This window comes from Conger conger, chromosome 8, assembly GCF_963514075.1.
Source record: "Conger conger chromosome 8, fConCon1.1, whole genome shotgun sequence".
NCBI classification, from domain to species: Eukaryota; Metazoa; Chordata; class Actinopteri; order Anguilliformes; family Congridae; genus Conger; species Conger conger.
In genome coordinates, this window is record NC_083767.1 from 55,498,432 (window position 1) to 55,510,836 (window position 12,405).

At 43.6% G+C, this 12,405-nt stretch overlaps 1 protein-coding gene across 1 annotated transcript in view; it reads right to left on the reverse strand.

Annotated features, from left to right (window-relative positions):
- Positions 1 to 9,751: 9,751 nt before the first annotated feature.
- The window catches only part of ppargc1a (peroxisome proliferator-activated receptor gamma, coactivator 1 alpha), a 63,648-nt gene continuing 60,994 nt past the window's right edge, over positions 9,752 to 12,405 (reverse strand). Inside the window, exon 14 of the mRNA XM_061251483.1 lies at positions 9,752 to 10,224. Within this exon, the coding sequence (XP_061107467.1) occupies positions 10,221 to 10,224 (4 nt within the window). The 3' untranslated portion in view covers positions 9,752 to 10,220. The remainder of the gene's footprint in view (positions 10,225 to 12,405) is intronic.

Consider the following 12,405-nt stretch of genomic DNA (forward strand, 5'->3'; position numbering starts at 1 on the left):
AAGAAAAGGAACTATAATTTGGAAAGCGTAGCTATAATTATAATTAACTTTATTTTTGTATTATTAAATAGTTATTACATTTTATTATTGTAATATGAAATTAATGCACAATTATGGATTCACACATTTTTCAGTGTTTAAATGGGGTAAAGAGAGGTCGAAGTGGGATGTTTATAAAAACTCTTGACGTAAGTTAAAACTATTATGATCCACCACAACAGAAATTCCCTGAACAGCCAGTGAAATAAAAACGAATCTCACGTTTAAAAGGATACCATCCTGGGGATACAATTGAAAAAAAGGAGACATCACTTTCGACAGTGAAAACTTTGCAAGGGTGCCAGCCATGAATCAAAGGACAGGTAGAGTATCAAAATAAAAGCGCCAAAGTGGAAGCTTAAAATGGCTGAAACTACAGTGCAATCAATATGCTGAAACAGAGCAGTGAGCAAACAATCCATCAACGGCCAGTCATATAAGTCTCCCGTTAAAACGCCTTGATTTCGTGACCATTAAATGTTTCATTAGATGAGATTGCGGCCATTTAGAGGCACTTGGCCTGTGGCAATCATTTTGGAAATGCCGCGCCTTGAAAAGGTGTGCACTTGCTGTCTAAGTAAGGGCTAAATAAAATGGTTTTGACACGGTAATTATTTTAAACTTGCGCAGAAAAGGCTTTGAAATGCCATTGCCCCTCTGTTTTCCGCTTTCGCATGGAGATGTACCCAGCCCCATGGTTCCCTGGCGCTCCGCTCCGCTAACTGAGACTGAGTACCGGTGGCAGCACGGTGACTATCTGTCCATTGACTCCGAGAGCTCGACGTTCTCGATGAGCCTGGCCTTTCCAAGTCCTAACATCCGCCTGTTCCCACATGATATAGAACAGGTGAAGCCATCAGAATTTAAAAAGGTCATTTTTGAAAATGTAAAGGCAAATATGTGACTTGAAGGCCATTAGGCCCAATAGGCTATAAGTATTCATCTGCAGGAAATAAATGCAGGAAGTGAATCGCAAAAAAAAAAAAAAAGGTACAATATTAAACACGATGAAGTGATCTCTCTTGTCCTGGTGCTTCATTTTCGACATCCCTCTCTCTTTCTTCCTTCATTTATATTAATGGTCACGTTATGTATTTGGCTTCAAAAACAGCGGCTGTCAGAATGAAGTCATGGCGCTGCCATTACTGTCAGCCGCTTCACAAACGAATGGCTGCAGACATAAAGGAAAGTAAAGCTCAGTGTGTATAGGCCGCCTTTGTGCGAGACTTAAAAAAGCACACCTGTGCGCTTCTTTGGAGAGCGTAACGCGTTGTGAAGACGGTGGCAGGTCTCGGCGTTGTGGGACCGCGGGCGGAGGGCGGAGGGCGACGAGGGGGACTGGCTCTGGATAGACGCGCGCGGCTGACTCATTGAGCACTAACTGAACTGCAGCCACCTTTCGGGGGCCACGCCAGCAGCCGCTTCTGGCAGCCTCGTCCCACCCGTCCCCCCGTCCCGGCCATCTGTCGGCCAATAACCCGCTGGATCCCGCCATACCGCTAACGCACCTGTGCCTGCCACCTCAAATAGAGCTGTCCTGCGCGCACGCACACACACAAAAAAAAGCAAAAAAAAGCACTATGCCGAGACGTGCGATTACAGGGTGCGTCTCGCCGTCTCCGCGGCGACACTCGCGGTGGCAGGTTGAAGGATCCGCAGCGAGCGTGCTGATTTGTTGTGATGGCGAGCCTGAGACGCGATCGTTCGTGGGCTCTGCCGCCCCTGTACTTCGGCAGCAGTTGGCGTTCGGCGATGCGGGCGGGACGGCCCAGCATGCCGTTCTCCTCCGAGCTTCACTTCCTCCTCCGCGCTGTCGAGCTAAAAACGGGCCTCGGGCCGCGGCCTCGGCTCCGTCACCTGAGCTGGAACATTTTTGGCTCGCGGGCCGAAGCCGCATAATTAAAAGGTTAACCAAAGGGCACTTGAACCAGATCGCTTCCCAGACCTCCCCAGCATTGCTGGACTCCACATTGGCCTTCCTCTCTCTTTTATATAGAGTCCTGCAGACTCCCCCACCACCCCACTGCACTTCTGACAGCATGTCATTCCAGTGCACCCTGAGCCACCTGTTTATCAATAGGCCCTGCGACATTGGCTTCCTGTTCCCGCTCGCCTCCTACCCTTTCTTCCCTCCGTACAGTTTAAGCCACGGCGTGGACAGCAGCTTCATATCAGCATGAGAAGGGTGACAGTGTTATTAATGGGAATAATGAGGTTGGCATGATTAGCTTTGTGAGGTGAGGCTCTCTCAGCCAATCAGCACGCACGGTAATGTACTGCTCAGTGACCTGGGAGTTTGCAGAGAGAAATGGCTTTTTTTTCCCCCAGAAGCTTGAAAGAGAGGCATATTGATCAACCATTTATCATCTGCCCTGTATATTACAGGTTCCACCTCTCTCTGTGGGAAATAAAATGTGCTCTGTACTTTCGCTTCTTGTGTGCTTGTGAAAACACATCCGGGGAATTAAAATGATTGTTTGACACTGCAGGTACGTTTATAGTAAAATAGATACTGTATACGAACTTAGTCTCAGCAGGAAATTGCAACTGCCATTGCATTTGCATATACAAGAGATGCTCCTCATTTGTAATTAGGAATTTTAAGTAATCACATACAGCAGTACTCCCCATACCACATCAGTTTATAAAGACATATATTAGTATACAAAAGTATACATTACCAATCCTTCTATTTCTTTGCCACCTGAATGTAATAAGCACCTCATACAGTATTTATAGTATTTTAATACTTAAAATGAGGATGCTTTCTGTCAGGACAAAAATTTTACCATTACAGATTTCATAACCATTCCATTATTGTGCTAACAATGCTAGAACAGTCTTTAGATTTTTTTTCAAGGGGAGACACTACTTAAGTATAATTTATTTCTACGTCCATAATTTTGCATCTCCGTATTGTTACTGTAAGCAAAATGTACCACAACTGAATGACATTACAGTCCCTTCGAAACATAATGATTTAACTGCGGAGTAATAATCAGTTATGAAGCACGTGCGTTTCCTGTTAATCTGAAACTGTGACAATGTACATTATGTGGTGTAGCAGCTAACGATTTCTGACTTTAACAAACCCGCAATGAAGCAAGCTGACAGAGAAATAGTATGTGTTCCCTGGAAGTCACAAAGAACACCCCTGTACTTTAGAAAAGAGAAAAAATATTTTCATATCCTGTCTTCTTCAAACTCTGAGAAAGAGGCGCAATTAGTTAGCATTAGTCGTGAATGAATAATTGATTCCTATTTGAAATTTAGATGAGGCTATTCTCAATTCCCCCAACGCACCATAAAGGCCTCAACACAACAAAAAGCCTGTCGGTTGGAAGATATGTGTTAAAGTAATGATACTTGAAGCAGAACACAGCAGCGTCGAGTGATAATACAAGTTCTTGTAACCGTTTAATACACACTGCGCCAAATGCTGCATTCATTTTTAAGCTATCAAAGGGAGATGGTCTGTCCCATCTGGTGGCCTTTGTTTATCGAATCCCTTAAAATAATACCCAGCGCAGTAATACATAAGGAACGCAGGAAGCACTCCCCTAATTGGAGGTTTTACAACATGGCGGGTAGTCTGACAGAAACACCAGCTGAGGGGAAGTTCCAGTGTCCTTGGTGAGAGGAGATGGCTACCAGGGCAATTCGTGTCCTGAAGCCGTTTTATATAGAAAACAGTCTGTCTCAAGGCAGATCTCTTCAATCTGAATGAATGGGAGGCTTTAATGGCTGACAATTTAAAGTATAAATGTAGAACCACAGAGACCTGACTCTGCCCCTCAAAAGCCTAGCAATTACGTCGACCGGCATTCATAAGGTGGGGTTTGGGGCAACCAAGCTCACTCAGCACAAGGTTATATGAAATCTTCTAACACCTTACACGGCTGGATCACATTTCCCCGGGTTATGCTGATGAGGTATTTTGTTACTTTCCTAAAAAGTTAAAAAAAATAAATAAATAAATAAACAAGACCACTGCCTGTGTCTCGTGTGTCCTTTCAGAAGGCGAGCTTTTTCCAGTGCATTGCGTTTTGCGATTTAATAACTGCCTCCATTTCATATCCAGAAGGGATTTTTGGTGCTTGTCAGATAAAGGCCGGGGTTGTCACTGAACTTCTCTCGCTGCTGCAGACAAAGTCTATTTACTCTCACAGTCAAATGCAGTCATCTCTCTGCTCAATCTGTCAGTGGCAGGGGAAGAGTTTCTAAATAATTCTCCACGGGTTGTTTGCCCCCTCCTCGTCCGCATAGCGTAGTTTAGGCGCTGATTGATATTCTTCGGTTCAGTGTTATGGGCAATTGACCTTTTCCAATAAAGAAAGCACAAGCAAGTGGCAACTCTTGCATTATTTCAGAGTTTGCCTGACAATAATTCAGCAAACCGTGGCCCGGTCGTCAAACGTTGAGCTCAGGATCAATTCCTCTCATCGTGTTCTTTTTTAGCCTCTAATTATTTTTGACACTTGAACTGTTTAGCATGTGCAAATCATAGCCTTCGCGAGAATCCCTTTAAGTCAGAAGCTGAGCCGCTGAGGAAACCTACAATTTGATTGACGCGCATGACACAAACATGTCTAAATACAGCTACATCCGACGACAAAACGGTCACGCTTTAGCGATTTTCATTTCCTCATTTCATTAGTTTTTTTTTTTTGCTTTAAATTTAAACCCCTACGGGGGACACATTTGATTCAGGACTAAAGCAGTTTTCATGGGGTTTTAACACCCCACCCACTGGATTATGAAGCAACTTTGGTCACATAAACTTTCAAATTTCCTGAAATGTTGGGGTAATGCAGCCAGTAAAACTGTGTTCACACACTTAGAAAAAAGCGTTCTAAGGGTTCTTTGGCTTGATTCCATAGAGGAACCATTTTTTGTTGTTTATGGAACCCTCTGTCATAGGTGTGAAGCGTGTGCTTCAAAGAACCCTTTTATTAGATGGGGCTCCTCCATGGCATCACAGGGTTCCTACTTGGAACCTTTTTTTGGCGTAGAGGCTTGTCTGCCCACATTTCGAGTTGGGTATTTGTGTTGACAGACAGTGCTACTGGGGGTGCTTAGAACCAGTCTTGGTTGGTGTAATATTCCTTCACCTCTGTCAATCAATACCCTTTTTCCTGCGAGATGTTGAGCTGCTATTAATAACCTCTGACATGTCCTCTCTGGTGATAAGACAGGGGCCTCATGCAGGGACTTTGCTGCAGTGACACTATTGCCGTATATTGCAAAGAGGACAGCTCTTGATGAATAAGGGGGGTTAAATGGATTTGGCCCCCATACAGTAACCGTGTAGCCGTGGATTTGGATAGGCTTCTTTGAGGTACGGGATGAACATGGAAACAGCACGGTGGATTCGTGAAAACAGCCGGACACAGCTGTTATACACCGTATTGATGTGTGAACACAAAGCAGGTAAGACCTGCATCGGATGCGGCAGCGGAGTCAAAGGGCCATAAAGTGGACATTCAGCTCGACTAAACATTTATTTGGTACGGTATTTGGCATAGTGCTCTTGGCAATCAAATTAGCTTTTTTTTCCAGCGGGAAACTAAAAACCCCATTACAGTCTAAATGGGAAACACTGACAGCATATTCCCCTGACCCAAGGCAAAGGATGATCAATATAAACTGCTAGAAATATGTGGGAGAAGGTATATAGTTATGACTCACTATGTCATATGACAGTGGCTGTCACTGCTCAGTGGTGGAGCGAGAGGCAGTTCCTGGTGCATTTCTCAGCTTCATGACCATAGAAATCAGCAGAGAGCACCAGCCTCTCATGAGCCCTATATAATATATGCATAGGCCTGGAGAGGCTTCCTGCATACGTGGGTGGTGTACTGCAAGCGTCTATGGTGTCCTTCAGGGTAATTTGTAAGTATAATAGGCAATTAGTTTGCCTCAGTTAAAACGCCTATCCCTGCCAAAAAAGCCAAGTAAAAATGTTCGTATGGAAAGTATTCTCAAAATAAAAAGTGGTATATCCTTATAGCATACAAAATAAAAGTACACAACTGATTCCTAAAAACGATAAGCTGTCATTTCAGACTTAGAAAAGGGCTGGCTAAGCGCAGAGATTTTTTTTACCCCATCTGACAAGCCTGAAATATAGTCTATATTGGTTAACCAAAAGGAACACATACATTTTCTACATTAGAAAAATTCCCATTATTTTTCTCTCAGCCATGAAAATCAATTCTGAAATGATTGCATTCAAGGAAAAAAGTTGATGCGCCTTTGGCTGGTCAAATGGATAGAAATAGAAGTTCTTTTTTTTTTTTTTTCTCTTTTCAAATCCTCAGAGAAGAGGCTGTAATGGGAAGGCATAACTTCTCCTTTTCCGTCTCCTTCCAACACATGCTTACACTGTGCCTTTTCAAACCCCGCCACTGTTCCCCTACTGCACACACGTCCCTTCCTTCCTGTAAACCGGCAGAGTGAGGCGGCTGCAGGAGTCTGCACGCCTTTTAATTTGCATTTTAAGAGCTCAGATAATGATGCTAGCGAGTGGAATATTTAATTGTGCTGCCAGGATTAAGTTAAGCTCTCATGTCTTCTCTTACAACCGGTCTGGGCCAATGAGACGTTTCATTATTGCACAGTCTCTGCCCGCCAGTGCTGAATCAGGATATATGTGCAGATTTGAAAATGGATTCGCCAGAGACCGGATTCGGGGGCCCCGCCTGCGTTTTAACCCGGGGTTCCCGAGCTGCCGTGGCAACCCCCCCTGTGGCACAAGCCTCCGGGAGCTCTGCCCCGCTCCGAGGGCCTGTCGGTCGGTCTGCCTTTCAGGAAGGGCCCGGAGACGGCCGATTTCGTGCACTTAACCCCATTCTTTTTTTATGAGTGGCGGCTCCGGTTTCACGGATGCGCCGGTAACTTGACCCCCGCGCGAACGCGGCGTTCTAAAATAAGACGACGCGCACTCCGCTCTGAGAGCGAGCGGAGCACTCTGCCCTTTCGGCCGCTCTGCTCTCGAGGAAAAACGCTCATCGCTCGCCATCCGCGGACCGCCTTTCGACCGCTAAGCGGAGAGCACACGAGGAGTAGCGCGGTGTTATGAACACCGCACGGACGCCACCGGGGCTTGTGTGGAGTGGGAGGAAACTGAGAATTCCTGTAGGCATGTATTTGGAGTGCTACAGGGTACAGCTCATCCAAGACTTGCATATCCGCTCATATAGCTTAATGGACTGACATCCTCAATGACAATTTCCCTCTCTCAAAAAGTCATGCGTATATATGGAAAAAGACAAAAAGGGATTCTCCATTTATGAAAGATTTACAAAAATCGTATGTATTTATTATATTTGCACACTGATGCGCTTTCAAATGATACAAATGTAAGCATCTCCTGTCCATCTACAGAGAATTCTATAATATTGTCAAAGAGGAAAGAACTCTTATGATAAATGTAGTCAAGAAATAATGAAATAAAGCAAGTCAGGCCTGTCTACAATTTCATGCACCCTGCCAAGCTCTGTGACCTGTCTAAATTGACCCTGAATTTCTGATGTTCCCTCTTCTTTATGTTTATTAAAGATGTATGAGATGAACTCAATATTGTTCATTGCTACTGTGACATACAGCATGTTTGCCATATAGACACCAAGCCACATTTCTAGCCTGCTTTTTTCATTTTCAGATTATTCATGGTTATTACCCCTTCCAAAGGCCACTTCGGATGCACATGGCCAATATGCCGACAATCTGCAATTCTGAAGCGTCCGTATGCTGAAAATATATTTCTAATCCACCACCGGGATGGCTCGGTAACATATGAAAGTGAACTGTGGCTCTTAGTAAGCCCTGGGGAACCGTGTCTATAAAAGTGCATTCCAAACAATTTGAACCACTGTGCAATGAACAAACATTTTTTTCTCCCAAGAAGAACCGGAATTATTTGATAATTTCTTTGCATTCGTGTTCTGGTGTGTTTGAAAAGGGCAGGCAAACAAGGCCAACAACAGTAAGCGATGAGCAGTGAATACACGGTAGGAGGCACTTGGCAGGACTCTAATACAGGACCCCTGAGGACGAACATTACAGGGGTGGCCATTTTGTTTCAAACATACTTTGGCAAATGCACCCTGATCCAACAGAAGACCAGCCAGATTTTTTTTCCAGTTCCATTGTCAGTCTAATTCTCAAAGTTTCACAGCTTGGCGGGATTAAGGGAGGGAGGTAGGTCATAAAAGCGTGAAAGACAGCTTCTCCATCTTTGCTTGTCCAGCAGGTTATTGATTTATGTACATCATCAAATCAGTTTTTGAGGGAATATTAAAATCAATCTTCAGAAGTCTGCCATGTTCTTTCAAATACCTGGATATCAAAAAAGTTTAATCATCATCTTGCCGTCTCATGATTCCTAATAAATATATATTTGAATTTCTTGATTGATTTCTTGATTGATTTCTTGAATGGAGAATAGTAGTTTGTGGCAGGGGTAGCCCTGAAGGCTGCAAATAATGATGATTCATCCCTGTTAGAAAATCCAGTAATAATAATCGAACATATATTTGAAAGAAAAGCACACTCATCATCACACTCAAGTGTAGGGCAGGAGAAGTGCTGGAGGCACTGGGGAACAGGGCAACACGCATGTGTGGTATGAACAGCTCACGTAAGAAGTCTTACCTGACACAATAATAATTTAATAGCAATCATTTAACTAACTTCATTTAATTAATGTTTTGTTGTTGTTTTACCTTGGGAGAAAAATTTACAAATGACCTGTCATAGTCTTTTGCTATGACTGATTTTTTTTATTATATAAGTATAATGCTATATACCTTTTTTATTATGGTCCCACTGTTTAATATATAGGAAATAAAATCGAGATATATTAAAATGTGGCTCTATTGGGGAGCACAGCATGTACTGATGGAATGATATAGTATATAGAAGCAAATTAATCATGCCTGACTGTCTTCTCATTATTGGGAGGTTCTTTAATCAAATGACCTTGTAAAGCAGGTAACTGTCATTTGGGACTCAAAACTCCCATCTAATGACTAATTAGCCCTCATCACCCGCTCCTCAAAATTTTCATTATGCCTGTAACTATCTTTAAAGTAAAAGAATGAACAAACACCAGAAAAAAAAAATACAATAAATAAATAAATAAATAAATAAATAAATAAATAAAACGGTGACATCACTTACAACAGAGTCGTCCGTAATGGGTTTAAAAAAAAAAAAAGAAAAGATAAAAAAAAGTCTGTTCTACCTGAAAAGCTGTCCCTCTGGCCCTGGTGGATGAGGAGAGGCAGCAGGAGAGACAGACTCTGGGGCTGATGCGCTTCCTGGGGAGATCGATCCTTTGGCGGGCACTCTCTAAGCCGCGCTTCGCTCTCTGGCTCTTACCCTCTCCGCTTTCTACCTGTCTGAATAAAGCCAGCGCACAAAAGGAGGGTAGACTGGCCCTCTCTCCTTTATTAAAAAAAAGAACATTCAAGGATAACAATGAAGCTCTGATTGAGCTCCACTCACCCAACATCGGAAATGACCGGCGTACTGAAAGAGTACTGGAGGGAGAAAATCCTATTCTGTACATTGTATTTTAATGATATTTCATATTGTATTTAATGATATTTTAATGATATTTGAGCACCAAGTTTGTTATCCATAGTACATTTCAATACCTGAATTGTGGAGTGGAACATTAGTTGCCTGATGTTTCTCAAAGGGGGAATTGGGTTTTTATCCCTATCATTTGTATACAATTCTTAGTGAGATCATCTGGCCTACTATAAGCTGGACTTGAAAATACCAGTCGGTGCGACACGTACACATCAGAATAGCTTGGCGTGGTGAAATTGAACATGCGCTGGCTGTGGTTTTGCGCATTAATCTGCTGGGCCGTCATCTTCCTTTTTCTCCTTGAGGCATGGTTTAAGTTACACTGCACACTGTGCACTTACACTGCACACTGTGCACTTACTCCGACTAATGGACCATAAATGGGACATGCAATTCATTAAGCTCTTCTAAGGGAGAGGACCCTGTTCTTAGTCCCGTGACATCTCCTTCCTGGCTACTCTCAATCCCCTTCACCTTTCGGTCGCCCGGCAGTTCAGGGACAGACGCTGCTGACAGCAAGCGTGAAGTCACGTGACCCGCTCGACCAATCGCCAGCTTGCTGCCAAATGGCCGTCCCTCTGCTACCTGCAGGGGAAGAACACACACAATGGCTAAGTGATGTTCTTTATGCTGTCGTGCAAAAGCCCTACCCCCGCTGGATAGGCTGCAGCGAGAAATGTTGAAGGTTAAAAATATACCACTCAAATGAAGATACTGCGGCAACTTCTGACAACTGAATTCTGTAATTTCAAGTCTGATAAGTTATTGTGCCATTTATGGCACTGCTCTTTTCCAACTTCAAGTCTGGTCTAATAGAAATGTTAATGAAACAATTAAAATGCATATATTTGAAAAGGAAGACCTTTACTTAGTCCTCTCATTTATTCCCTAATCTACAAACTAACATGGCGTGCTAGTTTCTGCAATGCATGAGTATGCATAGACAAAATGCAAAGAACAGCAGATATTCAAACAAGACATATTATGCACATCTATTTATGCAGAAAAATCCTCTTAAGAGCTAGTTTAGTACCAAATTGTGCGAGGAAGGAGATGTGCAGTGACATTAAATACAAATCTAAATGTAAACAAACCGCAAGTTCTTGTACAGTCTTTGCCATGGTTTTATTCCCGTTCTTTTTCTGTGATGAATGAGGTTTACAGCAGCCGCAAATGAAGACATCCAGCCCACTGACACAGTAATCAAGCACTAAAATGGCCACCCCAAAGCATGTTGCATTAAATTTGATCTCATTCAATTTCTTTAAACTATCTGCCAACCATGCAAGGACAATCGCTGTCTTTTATAAATTGCACACTTAAAGGGCACCTGGGGGTTGTCCCTGGGAAGAAAAAAACAACAACAACATAACCTTACCATGATCTTTAAACATATCCAATTTATTTAAAGATAATTTTTAATCCTGGTGCAAAAGGTTGTAGAAAATTGAATTTGAGCAGATATGGTATATGAGCAACAGTAAGTCTGCGTTATGGTACGGATGGCACAGTGGCGTATGGAGGATTGAGAATAATAGAGTCGCTGATCCCTGGTGCGGACCAGAATTCAGGTTTGAAAGGAGGAATGCAGACCGCTATGGAATCTGAATGGGCTATCAGATGAATTATTGCAGCGATCACTTTGAATTAACTTTCATAATTAACCTTTATTTGTCATGGCCGGCCCACTCCTGGCCAGGCCGTGAAACACATTTCCATGGTATTTCACACAAAGCACATTAGAATACAAAATGCCAGGCTGAGAGGCGTACTCATTCCGGCCAGAAATGCTATTCTCTGCTCAAATACAGCGGTCACGGGGACCACAAGCTCTGATTAGGTACCAAAAAACATTCGATGTAGTCCAGATTCAGCAAAAGTAAAGAAATAAAAAAAGACTTGTTATAGAGCAAGCAAAATCATTACACATTTTAGACCAATTTCTGAGTCCTGCGGTGGTAATCATTTTGTCGATAGCCTTCCAGTGTGCAGCTGTGGTGATACAGATGGTTTTATAAAGATCCATTAAAAATAATTTGGCTCATTGGGGGCTCGGGGGGGAGGCTCATCAGGTAGAAGGCAGCACTTGGAGAGCAGCTTGGAGCCGGGGATAGACAGGAGGCGACGGGCTCTCCTTCCCCCCCGAGTGCCAGGTATCTCCATGGGAACACAAGCCCGGCGCTGGCGTCGGCGGAGCTGAAAGGGCTATGGCTGCTAGCCTCGGCTAAGAGGATACGGGAAGCTCTGGGAAGGTGGTCGCTGCGTCGCCTCGCAGGTGACGTGCGACCTTTACGCTCTCGGGGAATTCGCCGTTGATAAGCTGTACAGTTGGGAAACCCTGGTGTGAGCAAATATATCTGTGGAGCTCTGAGAGCAAAGTACTAGCTAGTTATGCAAGGCAAGCAATATTACATTTCCTCTAGCACTGGGGTGTCCAATCTGATCTGAAAAGGGTCGGTGTAGGTGCAGGTTCTGACCCCAGCACTAAGACACCTCGTTCTACTAATACAGACCTTGACTGAAGACTAGTTAAAACAGGTCTCGGAGTGCTGGGATGAAGAACAAACCTGCTCACGCACCGGCCTTTTTGGATACGTTTGGACAATCCTGCTCTAACATAACGCAACCTGTAGAGCACTGACCACATGCTCATTGCGAGACGCGACGTCGGTGGTTCGAATCCGACCGTCTGACATTTGTCGCATGTCTTCCCCTCTCTCTCGCTCCCATTCTTCCTGTCTCTCTATACTGTATACTGTCCAATAA